We start from the raw sequence: 20,217 nt of genomic DNA on the forward strand, positions 1-20,217 counted from the left end.
TCTTAACCTACATGCCTACCTCATTCCGTTCAGGCCTAACCTCATCGGCATCTTCACCTCAGATCGCTGGGGGAAGAGAGGGACTTTGGAAGCCAATTGTTGTCTGCTGACGATTGGTTCCTCCTCGCGTTATCCCCGCCTTCTTAAGGTCTACCAGCATCGCAGTCGTCTTTCACCTACTTCACAACACATCCTCACAGTCCTCCTCTCTCCTTATCCACTAAGACAAGCATTTGAATCGAGAGAGCGACACAGAGAGGGTAAGAGCGACTTTGCTCACCTGTGACACGTGTGACCTGCCTTAAACACAAACAACATCCCCTCTTCCATTTCTCTTCTTTCCTTTACGACTCAGGTGCCTTACCTTTACTTGTCATGCCTTGCCAGACACATTCCTCAACAGTCGGTGGTCTCACATTGAGTACTAGAAAATTCACAGACTGACACGCCTTAGCCGACCGCAAAAATAACTCACCTTTGCCCACTGCACTTTCCCTAGCGACATCTCAATTCAAGATCGCAAGATCAAAAGATCGCAGGATCGCAGGACCACAGAACTGCAGTATATCAGATCGATTTACCAGGAACCTATTCTTATATCCAATGGATTCTGAGACATCCAACTTCACCCACTCAGTCCCGACAGGTCATAGCACATCCACCAGCATGAGCGATGCTACTCTCCTAATGTCATGGCCAACCACCTCGGTGATGGGAGCTTTCGTCGTGGCTTGGCTCGTATTGTGTGCCTCTTTCCGCTTCAGACGCATCAACAGCCTGCAGAAACGCCTGGGCTACACCGACCGCGCTTCTCTTGCGGGCATGAGTAACACCGATGCCCAGCTCATCCTCAAGCACCTCATCGAGTATGAGTTTCCCAAATTCTATTTGCTTTCTCTCCAGTTCGCCATCTTCAAGGTCTGTCTACCTGTTTGGTCCTTTGCGAATACAATGTAATATCTGGTGGCTGATACCAAAAATACAGACTTATGGCTTTGAGACCGTGTCCAAGCTCATCGTCGCCACCAAGAACTTGGCCGACCCTGAGAATGCGCAGAAGAGGTGAGACTCAAGGAGTGCAGCACGACCCATCGTGTCTACTACACCAAGTCTGCTTCAAGTCTTGGCCAAGTCAGCTCACATACCCTTTTCCAGATATGAGGACACAACCATCATCTTTGGCGAGTACGTTGGAACACCCCCCACCGCTGTCTCCCTACTACTTCCAGCTCCCATCTGACTGTTTCCTCCTAGATTCTCTTTGAACCCGCCCACCTCGGACCGCGCCCTCAAGGCCATCTCCCGCATGAACTTCCTCCACAGCAGCTACAAGGCCCGCAACCAAATCTCCAACGCCGACTTCCTCTACACCCTCGCCGTCTGCATCACGGAGCCCATCCACTTCATGCGCTTCTACGAGTGGCGCAATTTCACCGACATGGAAATCTGCGCCATCGGAACCCACTGGAAGGCCATTGGCGACGCCATGGACATCAAGTACAAGGGCTACCTCACCCAAGATTCGTGGGCCAACGGCATCGAGTTCGTCGAGGACATCACAGCCTGGGCTAAACGCTACGAGATCGACGCCATGAAGCCCGCGGGTACCAACATCCAGGCCGGCGCCCAGCTGACCCGCATGCTCCTCTGGCACGTCCCGACCTTTGCCAAGCCTTTTGCGCAGGAGGTGCTGACCGTCCTCATGGGAGACCGCGTTCGCGACACGGGTTGGGGGGGCGATTCTGCTTGCCCCCCCCGTCCCCTCCGCGGCCGACGGCCCTGATCGTGCAGCGGTCTGCGCTGATGGGGGCGTGGTCGCCGCGGGCGGGCCCTCCAGGCCTCCCTTGTTCGGGGGTGTTTCCTTTCCCCTGCCCCCCTCCCCCCCCCCCCCCCCCCCCTCTCTCCCTCTCTTCAGTTGAAGGAAATTGACAAAGTATATGTTAATCACAGCTTCCCCGAGCCCGGGATCGTTGCATCCGTAACCGCTTACGCCGCCCTCGTCGCCCGCCGCTTCGTCGTTCGCCATCTCATGCTCCCTCGCCTTTCTCCTGTCGTCTTCTTCTCCGACCCCAACCCCAAGACGGGCCGCATCCTGCACCACGACTACCTCGTCCACCCGTACTACATCCCCGCCACCTTTTGGAACCGCTGGGGTCCGGTCGCGCTAGCCACTCGTCTTCTCGGGGGCACAGTCCCCGGCTCGGAGAAAATGATGCCGCAGGGCTTCCTCGTCGAGGATATCGGTCCCAAGGAGAAGATGGGCATGGGTACCGTAGAGCTTGCCGAGGGGGTCGAGATGCTCAAGTGCCGCGGCCGCGGGGCCTGCCCTTTTTCGGGCTGAGTCAATATGCATGCACGCTTCGAGTCGGACAGATGTCGAATTACACGGCCGCAGGGAGGAGGGAGCAAGCAAGCATGCAATTTTGCGAATTTGTGGCTTGAAAGCTCATAGGCAGGCGTTTTTTTGGTTTCCTACACGCATTCAAGGCGGCTTCTTGGCACGTTTGGAGGTGAGGTATACACCGGGTTAGGTGGTCATTGGGAGGAGTTCAGCGTAGGTAGCCTCCATAGACAAAGGCACATATATCTCTTTCTTTCTTCAACACAACAGAAGTAGAGCCTCGTTCGCCTCACTGCCGTCACACTGACGCTGCTACCACCGCTCGCCTGGGGGAATCTGCTGCATTTTGGCCATGCTGTCATAAATTCATTACCTCCACGCCCCATGGTCTCTTCGTTCGTCTCTCCAATGCCTCCTCTTTGAGTATCTCACTTCATGGCCCAGCAATACCCAGACCGACCCGGCCTTGTCCACCACCACCACCACCACCTCCACCGTACGATCCCATACCTCCGCTCATGCTCCCGCCCGAATTTGTCCCGGTACGCTCGCGCATTCTCCTACCCTCCATGAGGCCTCGCAATCCTCGCTTCTGCAGGCCAATCACAGAGCTAAGCTCACCTCCCCAGACCTCGCGCAGACCTCCCCGCTCCGAGTCGCCGATCTCTGAACTCCATTCAGACCCGCTGACGCTCGTCGTAGCGCTGAGTTCGTCGCTAGAGGGCCGGCCAGAGGCCATGGCGGTGTTGATGCGCAGCGCCGCGGTGCGCGAAGATAGTCCATGCAGATCCGTACTGCCGCTGCCGTTCTGGGACTCCTCTGAAGGGAACATGGGAGAGCCCATTGCGTCCAAGGGCACGAAGAAGTTGGGGTTCAGGGAACCGTCGATGCCACGGCCACCGCCGGCGGCCATGGCGGTTGCGTTGAAGACGGCGGCTGCGTTTCTCGAGTCCAAGAGGGCATGCAGACGCTCGACTACCGCTTCGAGAAGCCCGTCGATTCGGTATGGGCGGGCAATTTGGAGGAGTGAGCAAAGGATAGGAGGCGTGCACAAAGGCGATGACGGAGGTGGCAGTGAGGACGTGTAGAGGAAGTGCAGGAGGGCTTGTACGGTGAGATAGGTATGGGGAAGATACAAGCACCGAGGCCGCGAGTTGGGCGGTAGAGATCTTGGTGTCGGCGCCGAGTTGACTGTCGCGGGGTCGGCGCCGCCGGCGGAACCTGGCAGAGAGAAAGAGGCGCCGGAGGCGCTTGTCGGGGCTGTACTGGGTGCCTTTGCCGACGACCCGGATGAGAGGACAGTACTAGCCATGGAAGTCGAACTTTCGGCTGTGTTACGGGATGGGGTGATCGTCAGAGCCGAGTTTCTGATGGGATTGTTGACTCCAGATCGCAGAGTCATGGCATCACTGCCGTCTTGAGTCGCCGTCCCTTCCCGCAACAGCTGCACGAAATATGGGCCCCATCGTCGTGCCACCATCCTCGAGTTGATGGGTATTCGCTCACCGTGTAAGCAGAGGATGTCCATGTCGGAAAGCTCCCGCATCGCCAGTGCCTTTTCGCCAAGCTCCTCGGCCGCCCTGGAGTGGAAACGCCCACCTGCCGTAGTGCCTGCTTTTCTAGCCAAACTCAAGCCCGGGCTGGTGTAAGGACTGCTGGCTGATACGAAGCCAGACATGGGCGTTGTCTTTCTCGGGTTGTCGTAGAATCCAAACGCCTCGAGCTCGACCATGCAAACATTGGAAAAGTTGATACGCCGATGGTTATAGTCATCGACGAGACTCCGTTTCCGATTGCCAAGAATCACAAATGTGTTTCTGCGGTTCCAAAGCACGCCACGGTTCCAGCTGCCTTGGCTAAAGACTGCACCGCCCGCATCAATGCGCGACCAGGTCAAAGTCTTAAGATCTAGAGCCCACAAGGCATACTCCTGCTTTGAAGAGGTAAGATATGTGCCGCTTACGACAAAATATGTGTCAATAACGCCGCCATTCGGGAATCGCAATCCAGGGGGCGAGTAAGAGCCTGACATGGGCTTCTCCGTCAAGGTGCCGTCCGAGGATCGGATTTGCAATTCGAGCTTGACATCCAAAAAGTTGTAGTTTGAATAGATAAGCATGGAGGATCCGGGTTCCCGAGCTTCTTGGCTGATGCCGCCCTCCCGTTGATATCCATTGGCGCTTGATTTCCCAATTCGCGCCGTGACAGAGGGCGGTAAAGGCGCAACGACACTTCTATATGCGCCGCAACTCTTATCGAGAGGTTCAATGGCGGTCCACTTGAGGCTGCGGAGGTTGAAAACACTAATTTGCTCAATGTAGTGGTTTGCGCCATCCTGACCACCAACCACGACCATCTCAGCACCGCCTGTTCCATCAATGTTGATTCCTATTCTCCCCTCGTTGGGATTGCCGGACGACGGATTGTGTTGCAATGCCGACAGTGGTGCCTTGTGTGACGCGAACGCTGCCGACGAGGGCAAGATGCAGGCACAATGTGCGTAACGTCCTTGCGGGGGATCTTGTGTCGGAATATAGGTCCACTTTCGGGTGGGAACATCGTAGACGTAGATGTCCGACATGACGGTCACCTCAGGCTGTTGATCCGGGCCTGTAGCCGCTTGGTTTGGTGTGGGGGACATGCCTCCATAACACACCAGCTTAGTGTCTCCCAATGGACACATGGAGTGGAAATATCGAGGTGGTGGTATGTCGCCTGTGGTTTCAAGCTTCGACCAATGTCTACGGATCAGATCCAACTCGTACAAGTCGGATGTCAGGGGAGCCGGGCGACTCCGCGACAGGATCCTTCCCCCAAAGACATAAAGCTTATCCCCGAGTATAGTTGTTGTGGCTCCGACGAGCGGATGCGGTTCCCTGCCCGTTGTCCTGTGTACGTTGCACATGAGACCAGAGAGATGCGCCGATGATGAGGACGTAGTAGGGGTACCGATCGCTGAGGCGGCCATCCTTTGTTGGTTGGAAGACTGGTTGGAAGATGGAGAAGGGCCTGCTGACAAGGGGCCGTTGCTCCGCGGAGTCAGGTTCGGGGGTTCCCTATTATCTTCAGCGCCATCTTGCCTCGAAGAGCTTGCTAAGCTGCTCTGACTGCTGGCCATGTCTGCATTGTATCCTGATCCGCCGCTGTACACCTGGGATCGTTCCGCTGAAGCGCTAGAGTCCATCGTACTGGTGCGACTATACATATCATCGGCCGGAGCTTCCTCTATAGCACCGAGACCCCCCAAATTGTATTGTGTGGGAGGGGCTTCGGGCCCTGTGGGAGAAGGAATCGATGCTGGCGTTTCGGGTAGAGGTTTGGCGAGGCTGCTCTGTAGACTCAGACTTCTCCCATGCTGAAGCTGAAGCGGGCGATTCTTCGAAGAGTTTGAAACGGGTGTGGGCGTCGAAGAGGCGGGCGGAGAGGGCGACGAGGCCAAGCTCGGCGAGACGCTGTGCAGACCCAGGCGAGAAAGTGACGGCTGTCTTGTCAGCCTCGATTCGCCGTCTCTACTCGGAGCGAACTTTTTGAAGCCGCGATATACGCCCGAGAGGATGTCCGAAGTCGACTTTGTTGTTGTTGTTGTAGTAGGAGGAGATCTGTCCTGCTCTGTCTCCGAATCGGAAAAGCGCGAGAGATCGCCCTGCGCGGAAGACTGGTTCGAGGTTAGTCCCGGGCCAGACATTGCGACACAATCAGCCCCCAGGCTGTGGGTACAGCCTGGAGAGCGATGCGCAACAGAGACAGTCTCGGCGGTTTGGGAAAAAAGAAAAGCGCTCAAAGGCTCAACAAGGAGGTTGAGAGGTTTTTCATGTAGGGCGGGATTTGGGGACGGAGTCGGTAGAGCAAGGTAGAGTTCTTCGGCAGAAACTACCGCTCCTGCGCCAGATTGGCAAAGTCTGTCGGCGCCGGTGCCACGAGACTCGAACACGCCAGAGCAGTTCAAAAGAAGCAGACAAGAATGATGGTAGTGAGAAGTGGGACGGGAAGTGTAAAGAGTAGCCGCCTCGTGATTGGGGATCGGGGTGACAAACGAGAGCAAACTGAAGAGACACGACAATCTAGGGGCCAGGAGAAAGCCCAAGAAGCGGAATCCAACGATGAGAAGGGAAAATGCCACAAACGAAAAAAATGAGTAGATGATGAAGCGAACAGAAACCCCAGCTCAAGCAATCCCAACCCAGGTTCGCTTGTTCATCCGGCTTTACTAGGCCCCCAGTACGTTATGACGGGTAGGCTCCGGTTGAGTATCTGGGCTGGCTTTCACTCTGTGCGTGTTGTGCGTCTGTGTCTCCGGGGCGGATTCCTGGGCTAGACTGGGCTCGGCTCGACTGGGACTGGGACTGGGCTGAGCGAGCGAAGCCTTGTCTGCTCCGTCTTTTGTGCGTGTTTCTCTCTCCCTCTCTCTCCCTCTCTTTTGTCCGTTATTCCTCCCCACAGTTGACAGGAAGCGACGCACAAGAGATGGAGTGGGATGTGGGCTAGGGTGTGGAGGACAAATGGGCACAGGATGTGGACGGGGATGGTAGGGGAGGGGAGTGGACGAGAAGGGCAACGAGCTTGGAGATTATGGAGTACGAAGCAAGGCACGAACATGAACTTTACGCACCTAGGATCAGGGAAGGCGCAGGGAGTCGATCGGGTCAAAGTCAATGAGTTGAGTCAAGTCGAGTCGAGTCGGGAGCGAGGCGAAGTCTTGGGTGTTTAGCTTCAAGCGAGGGTGCGGCAGGCAGAACAGGATCAACGTCGAAGACGATAACGACGGAGACAGCGAGCGGCGACTGGCGACAGCGACGGGGATAGCGGTCTCGAGACGACTCAGGTACGGTGAGCAGCAAGAATTGAGGCCGTCGGCAAGGTACGGCGGGGTACAGAGAACACTGTAGAGTCGCAGCAAGGTACGGACGTGTGTTGTACCTAGCAGGTCAGTACCGTCGAAAGGACCTGGCGCGAGGCAAAGTGGAAAAGGTGACCAAAAAAAAGGGGATCTGCGTAGGTATGGAGTCGAAGTCCGACGATGAGGAGCATCCGAGAAGGACTAGGATTCTAGGACCAGTAAACTTAGTAGGGGCGGCGGCAACGGCCGGAGGACCACCAGCGAGGTTGCAATCGTTAATTTCCAGATGCCTGCTCTTTTGGGCGAAGGAACTGTCGATGTAGAGACAGCGTGCGCTGTATCCATAGGCGTCTTGGTTTTCCCTCGCCTTTTGCACTGGTGGAGGAGGGGGAGCACGGGGGACGGGGGGGGGGGTTCGTTTGGTTTAGGCGCACAGACTGTCTTTGGGTAGACCGGCCGGATAGAGGGTTGAAAAGCAGTCTGAGCTCCGAGGCGGACAAGAGGGAAGAAGTGGGCTTGGCGGCGGGTCGACCTGTGAGTCTAAGGTAAACCGTAAGGTACTGCAAGTTCCGTAGACCGATTCGAGCTTCGAGAAATGGAGGTGTGAAAAGCCGCAGCAGGGGAATGTGACTGTGACTCCGGCTGCTGCTGCTGGTGCCGATGCGTAGGCTGGCGGGGAATATGCGAGATGTAGAGTGCAAAGTGCGGAAGATTCGAGGTGGGTGGAGGTGAGAAGCACCAAAAAACATGGACACTCTGAACCGGCCTCGTGGCCAGACTTTATTAGTAGACTAGAGAGAGTCTAGAGAGCGCGCGCCAGGCGATGCGCGATACGAAACGAAACGAAGCAGAGACAAGGCGAGGACCGAAAGCAGGTATTCGTGGTTGTACCACAGTACCCATGGTGGACGGCGATGTTTCAACTGGGTGTCTGGGGTGGGTGCACTCCTCTGCAGCACCAGGCTAGATGAGGCACCTAGGTAGGTGAGCAACCGGTGGGCGGTCTGAGAGAGCATGGGAAATGGGGCTGGTGATGGGGATTTGGAGCGATTTGGATTGGGTTGGGAGAGGGGGAGGAAGGGATGGAAGAGTACCTTACCTTGGGTATGAGAGTGCGAGAGTGTGCGAGAGTGTCCAGGGGGTGCCAAAAGAAACGCTTAGCATTTGATTGATCAAAGGGTTGGGGAGAAGGAGGGAGGGAGCCGATTATTGCCGTGTAAGGAATAGCTCAACTTGGGGCCGTATCTTTTGCACTATTTCATTGGCTATTCGGCCTTTTTACAGAGCATTCGTGTACACCTACCCAGGGATTTCATACGTTAGCGCAGTGAAATGACAGGGAGGGTCCACTGCAAGTACCAGTTCTATCTTCTTCGACTAATTTCTATAGCCGGTCTAGAGGCAGTACTTTTAGATCTAAAAGCCGAAATTCTCTACTAAAACTAAACCTCTTATTTATAAATATTTTATTATTTTCCTACTAATTTTTTTATTAATTTTATTAATATTATAATTATTTTTAATATTTTAATAAAGTAAAAAAAAGTATTAATCCTTATTTTACTATTTATTTTATATATAAGTATAAGTATTGTGATTTTGTAGGGCTATTACCGAATTTAGTTAAGTCCGTCTCCGTAAGTACCGCACTAACGTATGAAATCCTAGGACGTTGTACCAAGTGCTCCGTAGTCTACAGTTAGCAGTGGAGGTACCTATTCAAGTGTCGCAGAGTTTCGTCTGTCTACAGGACCATGATATGGTCCTCATGGTAACCGGCCTCATACATGATGAAGGACTTGGTTGCTTGCTTGAAAAAGGAGGGAAGAACTGTGAAGTGAACCCAAGTGTGGAAATTGAAAGAGGAGGGGGGCAAGGTCGGCCCTACGGTCAACGAATACAGACTCGGCCAAGGTCTTCTTCGCAGACTCGACTTTTCCTTACTTTATGCTCCTTGCCGAATTCCACACTGCCGGTCATCGCCTTGTCACAAGTGTACTTTGGCCCTATTCCCTAAACCGCATGACATCTCTCACCCGTGACCAACTCATATAGACGACGACATGTGCTCAGGGCTAAATCACAAGTGAGCTCATCTCATAAAGTCTAGCCGTCCAGTGAGTGAGTAAGTGAGAGTCATGTCACCTCAAGTCTCAACTCTCTGTCAACTCCACCCAACGGACGGCTCTGCTGCTAAATTGAATAAGAGCATTTGCCCACCGACCCCCCTTTCCAGGACCTTGCCAATGTCTCTCCCTTAGGTAAGCGAGAGATGTAGGTACCACGTCCCTTTTTCCATACACTCAAGATTTTAACCCCCCTCCCATACTCGACCCCTCTCATGGGAGCAGAGAAGAAAGCAGCAACAACAATTATTACACAGCGGACACCAAGACAAAGCACTACTGTGATTCCTATTTTTGTCTCGTCTTGTCTCGCCTCGTCTCAATATTTGGGAATTCGGCGTCCTCTCTAGCGTAGGCATACTGGCCTTACCTCACTTTGTGCGACGTCAAGGGCCCGCCTCGACTGCGCGCCGGTCCTCGTGTCCCGCTGGACGGACCACGTACTATCAAACGGAACCCTGCCGCAGCGACAGGAGGAGAAGCAGGAGGGGGGAAACATCAGACGATCGAGCTGCAAGAGCCAAGAGGACCCCTTTTTCGGCCTTTCTCTGCGCCTACTATGTACTTACTAGGCAGACTATATCTTGCAGAAACGCTGCACATGCAGCCACAGAGCGTGTGCCAGCTTCCAACATGCCACTTTCCCACACGCTACACCCACCCTTGCGAAACAGAGGGGAAAGCGGCGCCGAGGGGATTTCTATCTTCTCTTCAACGTCTATACGGATACAGATATCCATACGGATATCCGTACGGAGTACAATCAGGAAGAATTGATGGCGATCCTGTCTTACGCTTGGGCTTGTACGTACTACACCATGATACAGACCCCGAGAGAGACTCAAGGGGACAGTACGGGTACCAGGCGAGCAGTATCGCCATGGGAGCCTGGTCCCTGTCCTGGTCCTTGTCGTCACCGCTCCTCTGGGCCTGTCATCCAGCCGTCTCTCCGCTGTGCCGCTCTCGGTTTCATCTGACCCCGTCACTCTACGTCTTGGGCTGTCTGCTCTGACCCTCGAACAATTTTCCTGCCCGCCGCCATACCCAGTAAGCTGACGACGAAGGACGAGGAACCTTGACGACGAAGAACAGGAGGCTGGGCCTACGGAGCCTAGCTTCCGCTGCACGGTATATTGAATTCCTACTGCGCGAAGTCGGTGAGACCAACAGATCCAGCACCAACTCCTCGTGGCCCTCGTCGGAAACAAACATCGCCTGGCCTGTCATGTCTCAGGCGAACAATCCCGGGATAGGCATCCTGCCGACCCGACGACGGCCCTGGGAAGTTTGGGAACAACTAGACAGGCACCGCGGATCGCGGACGGCGGCCACCCTCACGGCTCACGCACATGGTACACTACGGCCACCCGCACACGCTACGGATTACAAAAACGCGGGAAAACGTGGGAGCCCGGCCACTTGTCATTTTGGGTGGATGCGGGTGTTCCAACGTTCCCCGGCTCTCCCCTGGTTCTCGAATTGTTCCAGGCTTCCGACCTCGTTTTTTGTGCAAAGATTGGGCCTCTGCCTCGTGTCGCTCCAGGATTGTGCCTGTCCCTCCGAACCAAAAAGCCATCTGCTCCGTTGCATCTCGACCAACGGCCCCTGAATGTGACCTAGCCAGGCAGCCGGTTCACTCTAGTTGAGGAGCGCTATTACCACTCCAAGATGGTCAGGTCAATATAAGGCGGGCGTCCATTTCGTGTAATGGCCGAGCTAGCGCCCTAGGTATATTAGCTTTCCGAGAAATGGACCGACCATTTCCTCCGGTCTGGCCCAGGTCTCTTCGGCCGAGTCATGCGGGAGGGGACGACCGCCGTAGGCCGTGGCTCATCCACGGGCCCATGGGTGATATACCGGTGTCATCTCCACATAGACACACGATGACAAGGAACGTGCCTCCAGCGCCATGTGCTTGTTAAGCTCAGCTTGATATGACGGAGACGTGCGACGGTGGGCGTGTCTAACCCTCATTTCGTCTCTCCTTCGCGTCTCGGTCCAACGCCTTGTTTGAGCTATACATGCATACGTCTCCTCCTCTGAAGTAGGTCATGTGGATGAAGATGCCACGAAGGCAACATGCTGCAATCAAACATACTCGATGCCACATTCTCCGCTTGTCCTCTTGGCATAATCCAGGACCGGAGTGCAGCCCACCAACGTCGGATACGCGGTTTCTGACACCAAAGTGTTCGATGAGACGCCCAATGAACGAGGCCCAGCATACGAGTCGCAAAGCTACTCGCGACGGATCCTTAAAGGACTAGAAGTCTAGCTACCTATTGGGAGCAGCATTGGTCAACGACGAGGCTAACCTTATCAGGCTGTTTGTGAATCACATTGCGAGGAGAGGCAAAGTTTGGACATTTCTCATTAGTTCATACGTTCTATATAGAAGGTAAGGTAGTCAGAGCGAAACACGCCGCTACTTGCCCTGAAGGCCGCGTCCATGGAAGGCGCACCGGAGGGCCATGTTGCCATTAGAGCGCCACGCCGGGTATTCAGACAAAGGGTGCTTACACGCACGTCTGCAGGTGGGACAGAGTTTCCTATCCTATGCTTGACAGCATCGGCCCTTTCTTTTTTCAATCTTTTGGGATCACGTCCACTCGTCGTTCTTGGTCACCAAGAACTTGCTGGTACCGAACAAACGAGACCCATCATCCAACAAAACGTCCCCATACCAAGTTCCACTCGTGGCCACTGGCGCCTAAGCGACGGTGGCCTTCTCCTTGGGTAAAGGGGTGAAGCGCAGGTAAGGCTTGACGATGCGGACCTCCGGGAAGATCTCCTTGGCCTGCTCGGTCTTGATGGAAGGGTGGACGATGACGTCGTCGCCGGGGATCCAGTTGATGGGGGTCGTAATCTTGTGCTTGTCGCCGGTCTGGAGGGAGTCGACGATGCGGAGGACCTCGGCGGAGTTGCGGCCGGTGGAGGCCGGGTAGGAGAGGATGGTGCGGATGGTCTTCTTGGGGTCGATGATGAAGACGGAGCGGATGGTGAAGGCGATGCCCTTCTCGTCGACGTTTGTGGTGTCCTGGTAGTCGAGCATGTCGTAGAGGAGGGCGACCTTGCGCTCCTTGTCGGCGATGATGGGGAAGGCAACCTTGGAGCCAGTGACCTCGTCAATGTCCTTGATCCAGCCCTCGTGGCTGCCGAGGGTGTTGGCGGAGAGGCCGATGAGCTTGACGCCGCGCTTGGAGAATTCGGGCTCGAGCTTGGCGAAGGCGCCGAGCTCAGTGGTGCAGACGGGGGTGTAGTCCTCCGGGTGGGAGAAGAGAACGACCCAGCCGTCGCCGATGAAGTCGTGGAAGTCAATGGGGCCGGTGGTGGTGTCGGCCTTGAAGTTGGGGGCAACGGTGCCAAGGCGGAGGCTGTCGGGCACGACATTAGCATTGGTAGAGAGGTTGAGGATGCGGGCGGGCGCGCCGCCGACGACGGCGGGGTATCACGGCGCGGGGTTGGGTAGAGCTGGGATGGGCTGAAGACTTACGGAGCGGGGCGCTGGTCAGCCATTGTGTCTGTCTACTCTGTAGGTATGAGAAGAGATATGTGTGTATTTACGGCAGAAAGAGCAGAGGGTATAGGGTATAGCACAACAGAGATCAAAAGGAATAGGAGCGGGTAGAATGCCTGATCTTGGTGTGGGAGTCGAGGTGTAATATATAGCTCGAAGCCGCGCCCCAGGCACACCCTACCTTAGAGCAACGTACAAAGCCCGGCCGTACCTCTGTACCTTTCTCTGTTTCCCGTCTCCAAGGTACCTCGACCTCGATCTCCCGACATCCTCTCCTTGTCGCCTTGGACTCACCTTACCTGATAAGTATTATGCTTTGGCCTTCAAACCACCTTGAGCCTTCCATTCTGCTATGTTATTCACTGTGTCTTGTAACACTGCTAGGTGTCTCATTGCAGTTGACATGATGATCCCCAACTTGCTAAGCTCATGTAACTTATACGGTCCAGCTCCATCACGAGTTACAACCACCAACATGCCCAACGAACCGTCACATCACCAAGCATTAGTACTGGCAACCCGTAGAAAGCCACAGAATCCCTTCGGTAACCAAGAGCCCATGCCATCCATACCTTAGGCGACTTGCTCTGCGTGTCTCTTTCAAATCTGGCACGTTGTTCCCTCAACGAGCGGCAGCTCCAACGCTCCAACTGCCCCGCGTTGGAGGGGCTTTTTTCTTTTCACTTTTCCCGCAGGTGTCACTACCTTAGCAACTACCCCTCCAAGTCCGAAATCGGCTAGGCCCGATGGCGTGCTCGATTACATCATCCTTGGCTCAGGGCACATCATGGGGGTGATGGGTGAGGAATCACCTAGAGAAGACGCCTACTGGGCCATGAGAAACACCTTTACGGCGCTATCCGCAGAAGCTAACCCTCTAAGAAGTGCTCCAGCTCGGGCGGTTATGGGTGGGTGTTTCTTATCTGGGAATCAAGGGTGCAGTCCACTTTGCCCCTCACCTCACATTGTGATGCCGCAGACATTCTTCAGCACCTCAGCGTGTGACGACCGTGATATATCGAAAAGCAGCCAAGTATATCTCTTGTTCATGTTGGCTCTGGGTAGAAAATGATCTATTAGAAAACGTCTACTGACGATCAATGGCGCAATACAGTCAAGAGTTGCTCAACTTGACCTGTCCTTTTAGACCCCCACTGCTTTGTCACCACATCATCCCCGGGCATCGAACCATCACATCCCAGGAATCCTAGGTGCCACGGTATGAAAGCACACAAGCTCACCCATCCACCACCCCGGTAGCTCCTCGCACGCCATCGCCGACAACCGATTCCCGCGTCCCGCCACTTTGCCGACCTCCTCCGTCCCGCGCCGACTGCCGGCTGCCGATCCCCGGGCTCAAAATGAGGTCCAGTCTCTCGAGACGTCTGCCCATGCTTAACCTCTCTTGTTAGGGGAACCATGTTTCTTCCCTCGAGTATTATTCCTCCCGGCACCGTTTGGATTGTAAACTTGTCGTGGTCCCCCACTACATGCTTTGCTTTCCTGCCCTCGCAATGCCACCCGTGCTTGCGATGATGGCTTCGAACGTGGACCTTGGCATTCTGCCGGGTCACTGTCCCCGGAGCCGGCATTGATCCCTCCATCATTGGTCAAGAAATCATGAATGCCGAGTCGACTCCCCTGTTTACCCAGGACGGCTAGGTTGGTGTCGTCTGGCAGATGATGGAGCATCTCCAAGGTTGCTATACACCTCATTTTCGAACCCATCGTTGTGACAAGTGTCGTAACAGCGAGAGGAGCTAGCTTCCGTTAATTTTCTATGGTTGATGACCACCATAAATGACGTTGGTATGCTGTCTCGTCTGCCATTTGACTGCTCTCCAGTGAGAGCAGAACGCAATTTGGCCACATCGTCTCGGCGACTGCTGCGCCACTCTGTGGGACCAACACCGCTTGTACGCACCTGGACGTTGGATGCTCTGTATAAGAGGACTGACAAAGCGCAATAATTGACGCCAAGTGGTGTGGGCTGAACTCCATTCGTCAATGATTGATAGATAGAGCAACCCGCGCCGACCTCAGAAAGCAGATCTAATATCTGTCAGGATCCCAATCAGCCAAGCCCGCCGACAGAACATGGACCCAAGCTACGTAAAAGTTGAAACAAAGACTTTTCAACTATCAAACGGCTGTACTCTACTAGAGAGGGCGTCCCAGTGCGCGCCGGCAGCGGACTTGCGGTTGGCGGAAGGCGAGGGCCATCTGAGTCTTGTGGTGCGCAAGGGGGACGGGGTCATATCTACTCTTTCGGGCGCACTGAGGAAGGCAGATTGAGGGTTACAGGCACATCGCACATCACGGGAAACCAAAGAGGGCACTCAAGTGTATAGTACTGATGGCGTGTATTACTGATGCCTTTGAACCACTTTGTGCTAGAGCTATGTTCCTATCCAGTCGGGCTCGTGAAGCCTCGAAGGTTGTGTCATCCTTGAGGGCTCTAATCTCTCGGCGACACCCGCACTTCCTACAACTCCATTCATCTGGGAGGACTAGCCGGGGGAGTTGGGGGGTCGGTGTTGGGTGAAGGAGGATCGTTGTCGTTGCTGTTCGTCATTTTGACGTTTGTGTTATCAGTTGGGCTCATGTTGGATTTCGTGGAAGACGAAGAGGTAGTTGTTTTGTTGTATTGTTCTGTGATGATGTAGCTGTATGATGTGAAGGAAGATCGAGATAGGCTGTTCTGCTGTATTACTCAGTGATGAGGCAGGAATAGAGTCTTCGGAGGGTCAAGATTTCCCGACTTTATGTACTTTCCGGTATCATCTTCGTGAATCATCTGCGAGGGTCGCGTCGAGTAGTGAAACTGGTCAGAGTCGGATTCGAGCATGGTGAATACATCCTCAGTGCATGCTGTCATTTATCTCTTGAGAATCTGCAATCGATCTCGGCTGAATGGATCACTGAACAGATCACTGAACAGACAAAAAAAAAAAAAAACCTAAATCATACGTGCTTTGGCACGGTGAGGTGAGGGCCATAGGCAAACAAACTAGTGACGCCTCGAGTCGGCACCGCATTGGCTGTTATCAGTCATTGGTGGTATGTATGAATGGCGCAGCTGGCTCACATATCCAGGTGTATAAATCAGGTCGGCTTTGTACTCACTCCATCGCGGATGGCGGTTTTTCCTTCGCCGAGGAATGTACCACGCCGCTCGAGTTTCAACAATTGGGAATTTTCAACGGCTGCAACATATTGACCAAAGGCGTGTGTATTCTTTACTTCTCAAAGGACTGATGAAGAATAATATCATGTGGAACCAGTGTCAACCAGGGCGTTGAAATGTGTGCGTAAATATCATGTGCCAATATTAAGTATGTTCTAAGCGAATGAAGTAAGTTAAGTGTGGTATCTCGCTTGCGTTAAAAACACTGTCAAGAAAATCTACAGTTTCACCCGCCCACCGTTGAGTTCATCCCAGTCCCGCCCCGAAAAAGGCTCGTAGGTGTTGTTCTTCAGCCAGTACACCTCTCCAGCGTCGGTGCCGCCCGGCCTGACCCCCTGGGATCGGAGACCGTGCTTTTGCTGCTTGTTTGTCCCGGTCGTCTGCATAGCCTCAGGAGGCATGACTCGTAGGAAGATGGGTAAAGCATACTTGGGTAGTGACTGCTTCACATGCTGCGCAATACTTTTCAGCACGTCCTCGGACGGTTGGCCTTGGAGGACGACGGCGGCACACCCTGCGCGGCCGTCGTGATTTGGCAACTCGACGCCGTACACGTTCGCCTCCTGAACCAATGGATGTGATCCAACGGCTTCGCCGACCTCTTGTGTTGACACATTCTCACTCTTCCAGCGGAATGTGTCACCAATGCGGTCAGTGAAGTAGAGCCGTCCTTCGCTATCCCAGCGGACCACATCGCCCGTCCTGAACCAGGCGTCCCCTTTCTTGAAGACGCTCCGCAAGACCTTTGCCTTTGTTGCGTCAGGATTGCCGTAATAACCCTGGAAGCGACGGTCAAGGTCGTCAGGCGAGAGTCTGAACATAAGCTCTCCTGGCTCACCAGCCTTGGCAGGCCTGCACAAACCAGTTTTCCTGTCCCTCCACGGTTCTTCGTTGTCTGCATCCATCTCAGCGAGGGCGACATCAAGGCCCATGACAAGGCTGTAAAGTGTGCCATTTCGTCCAACAGCGCCCTTGGCGAAGTCGTTTCGGCTCAAATTCCAAGTTCCAAACGAGCCTTCGGTGGCAGCGTAGAACTCAGCTATGGTGTCGATGCCGAACCTCTCCTTGAATCTGTTCCAAACGTCCGGTCGCAGACCGTTGCCGAAAGCCACCCGCACATTGTGCTTCTTGTCGAGACTCTCGCCGGTTACGGGGTCGACTTGCGGGGGGGCTGCGAGCAGATATCTACAAGTCTCACCGACGTACTGGATGATGGTAGACTTGGACGAGCGAACTTCCTCCCAGAAAAGCTTGGTCGAGAATTTCCTTCCTATGCAGATTGTGCCACCCGCCTCGAGAGTGTTGCCGAAACCTAGCAGGGCCGCGGAGCTGTGATACAAAGGCATAGACTTGGTTTAAAATTAGTATGAGCTGCGTGACGGGCTGAGAGTTGACCTACAGTGTAAAAGACGTCTTTGGGAGAGTTGCTCGTGAGCCGGGAGGTGAAGACACCACCGACGATGCACTTCGCCCAGGATACGATGGCTGGCTTTGGCATGCCCGTTGTTCCCGATGTGTAGATCAGAATTGCCAGGTTCTGGTATTGGCTCTCGGATCGGTCAGAGTCGGGTGCACGCCTGGGCTTAATGGCGTCGATTTCTCTATGCAAACCCTCATCGAGCACCACGAACTGCACGGAATCCAGCTCTCTCCTCACATCTTCAGTGACGTTGGCGGCGACGTTGGGGTCAATGAGCATCAACTTTGTCTTCGCGGCCTTGGCACAGTGTGCTAGCGGTTTGCCTGTCAAGTTGTAGTTGATGAAGGCTGGCTTTGCGCCGATGGACCACAAGCCAAGCCACAAGAAAACGAAGACATCGGAGTTTTGGAAGTTGATAGCGACAATGTCCTTGGGTTTGACGCCGTGGCGTTCTCGCAACCAGGTGCCATATTTCAGGACTTGCTCGTAGGTCTCGCGGTAGGTGTATGTTTTGCCCTCGAAGATGATAAACGTGCGGTCGGCGGATGATTTGTTCAGCGCCGCCTGTTCGAGCACATAGAACTGGTTGAGCCGATCGGTTCGTTCGCGCCACAGGGCGGAAAGGGTTGCCGGCAGCGCACAGGAGAGCAGCTTTGTGTCGTACCACAAAGAAATACGAGCGTTGATGTACGAATAAGCTGCGGCTGCAGCCGGCAGGGCGAGTGCGAGCGGGACTGGACGGCGAGGAATTGAGTCAGCGCGATTGCCCCAGCTGTGTTTGCGCAGAGCGCTATGCCGAGGCATGCTGATGTAATGCCCGGTTGCGGCGCAGGAGTTTGGGGACGTTTTTTTTTCCCCCTGGTCGGGGGGCCTCTACCAGGGGCCAAGCAATCATGACGACAGGATGGGAGCCGTAGGAGAATATTCGGAGTACGTAGAGAGCTCACTTACCAGGCATTGTGACTTTGGCCGAAAGGCCAGTATGTGTGTTTGGGTAGAGGTTATTCGTAACACAGATTTACTGCCGTGATAGTGTTGGAACTGAGGTGAGCAGGGCGGCTGGCGGAGAGTGGACCAGATGTCTTGTTTGTATGTCTCTGCTGGCTCGGCGTGTGCGAACGGGAGTAAGTTGTGTCTGTAGCTGATGATGAAAGCTCCGAGGCTGTGCTCGTGCGTGCTGGGAGTCCCGCCGAGAAGGAATAGATAGGAGCAAAAGTAAGTAAACGAGGCGTCAAAGGTAAAGTAGAGATGGGCCAATTGTGCGAGGGTGTGGGTGATGGTAGGTATTTGTAACGGCCTGTCGAGGCTGTCAGAAGATAAGAAAGGGTTTTAAAAAGTCGAAAGCCTGTGTTGCAGTCGGCATTGGGATGTGTCGTCCCTGGTTTGAGGGACCCAGTCCGGGGGGGAAAGATGGGATAAAACCACCTGTCGGTCCTATCATGCACAACACGATACGACACGACACGACGCAACACTTTGCACTCCTCTGAGTCTGGCCAAACATCCGTACGAAGTAGTCGATGTGGTACTCCCAAAGGAGCAGTGACCTCAACATTCGGCTGTTGGGATGCGGGAGCCATGTACCCCTTCGATCAGGCGTAAATTGGCGACCAAATTGGCGGAACGATGGAGAACATCCTTCCATTCTGTGGGGCCCAAGACCAGGGTTGAGTGGCGGAGAAGTTCTTGGTTGACAATGAATCGATGATGGACAAGGTCCTAGCATGGTATTTCTCTCGACAAGCCGAGGAACATGACCAGCTTGACTGTCACATTTGCGCTTGTGTTGACATTGGTGCTTGCTCGTGGTTCTGCAGCTGCAAGCGCTTGTGGAACTGAATGATCGACTTTGGCCTCGGTGTAAGTCGATGGCGCCAGCTCCTATGCGATACTTTGCTTTGCGTGTGCTTGGCTGTCGCAGGCAATGGCTGGGTTGTAATTTGTGGGGATGGATCCAAGGACGGCATTGCTGGCCTTTCTCGGTGCGCCGTGCTATGCGAGTGCGGCATCATAGTACGGATACTTCGTAGCCATACTGAGGTCGTGGCAGTCTCGTGGAGGGACCAGTAGCCGCAGACCCGCTCATCAAAGGCAGCTCGCTGCTTTGCGTTGCGTCGCGTTTGTGTGCTGCTGCATCGCCAGGCTTGGCCTACCTGCCAGCCAAACTGTGCTAAACAAAGACTAAATCGAAGCTTGAGCCTCGGCATCTGTCGAAGCTCGTGCACCCTCGCGTCTGCACACTGCACCAGGACTCGTTTTGCGTAACCGATTCGGGAGGGGTATGCAGCAAACGCAGGCTAAACCACCGTCTCTGATGGGTGCTTCTTCAACGGCGAGTTGCGATTCGTCGACGAGAGAGCGGGGTTGTTCCTTGCATTCTATGTTCCTGCTTCTCAGTGCCAGACTCGGAGACTCCCCCAGATGCCTGCCCTGGTCCCCTGCCGCTGTCCGCATCCTTCGTCCAGACGACCCAGTTTGACGGGAGCGAACCTACCACTCGCTCTCTCTCTCTTTCTCTACACTAGGTGTAGGTGCATGCCGCCTTTCGACAGCTACGGACCGCTCGCAACAGATCGAATAGCACGTTTGTGTTCCCGATGAACTTTGCAGTGTCAACAGTTGCCGAGCTGCTATGCTTTGGTTCTGCGGCTCTTGACACAATTTGTTCCGCTGGCACTCGAGGAGAACGCCAAATGAGTGCAACTCCTGGCGGGCGTTTGCTTAGATCAGCTCACTTGAATGGCGGCCCGATACAACAGGGGTCCATCACGTGGTTCTCTTGTGAACCG

General features: G+C 54.5%; 5 protein-coding genes across 5 annotated transcripts; 2 read left to right on the forward strand and 3 right to left on the reverse strand.

Annotated features, from left to right (window-relative positions):
- Positions 1-666: 666 nt before the first annotated feature.
- CORC01_00142 (uncharacterized protein) lies at positions 667-2,341 on the forward strand (the record flags this gene model as incomplete). The annotated part of the gene is made up of 5 exons (XM_022611800.1): positions 667-918; positions 986-1,062; positions 1,156-1,185; positions 1,255-1,714; positions 1,916-2,341. 5 exons carry the CDS (start codon positions 667-669, stop codon positions 2,339-2,341), a joined length of 1,245 nt encoding a protein of 414 aa, XP_022481805.1.
- A 433-nt stretch (positions 2,342-2,774) lies between these two features.
- On the reverse strand, positions 2,775-6,026 carry CORC01_00143 (kelch domain-containing protein; the record flags this gene model as incomplete). The annotated part of the gene is made up of 1 exon (XM_022611801.1): positions 2,775-6,026. One exon carries the CDS (start codon positions 6,024-6,026, stop codon positions 2,775-2,777), a length of 3,252 nt encoding a protein of 1,083 aa, XP_022481806.1.
- A 5,988-nt stretch (positions 6,027-12,014) lies between these two features.
- On the reverse strand, positions 12,015-12,820 carry CORC01_00144 (AhpC/TSA family protein; the record flags this gene model as incomplete). The annotated part of the gene is made up of 2 exons (XM_022611802.1): positions 12,015-12,678; positions 12,798-12,820. The coding sequence occupies 2 exons, from the start codon at positions 12,818-12,820 to the stop codon at positions 12,015-12,017; spliced, it is 687 nt and encodes a 228-aa protein (XP_022481807.1).
- Positions 12,821-13,224: 404 nt separating this feature from the next.
- Positions 13,225-13,398, forward strand: CORC01_00145 (uncharacterized protein; the record flags this gene model as incomplete). The annotated part of the gene is made up of 1 exon (XM_022611803.1): positions 13,225-13,398. The coding sequence occupies one exon, from the start codon at positions 13,225-13,227 to the stop codon at positions 13,396-13,398; it is 174 nt and encodes a 57-aa protein (XP_022481808.1).
- Positions 13,399-16,226: 2,828 nt separating this feature from the next.
- CORC01_00146 (AMP-binding enzyme) lies at positions 16,227-18,386 on the reverse strand (the record flags this gene model as incomplete). Its single annotated transcript, XM_022611804.1, has 3 exons — positions 16,227-17,357; positions 17,408-18,162; positions 18,380-18,386. 3 exons carry the CDS (start codon positions 18,384-18,386, stop codon positions 16,227-16,229), a joined length of 1,893 nt encoding a protein of 630 aa, XP_022481809.1.
- Between the last annotated feature and the right edge of the window lie 1,831 nt (positions 18,387-20,217).

This window comes from Colletotrichum orchidophilum (assembly GCF_001831195.1).
Source record: "Colletotrichum orchidophilum strain IMI 309357 chromosome Unknown Scaffold_1.1, whole genome shotgun sequence".
Classification (NCBI taxonomy): domain Eukaryota; kingdom Fungi; phylum Ascomycota; class Sordariomycetes; order Glomerellales; family Glomerellaceae; genus Colletotrichum; species Colletotrichum orchidophilum.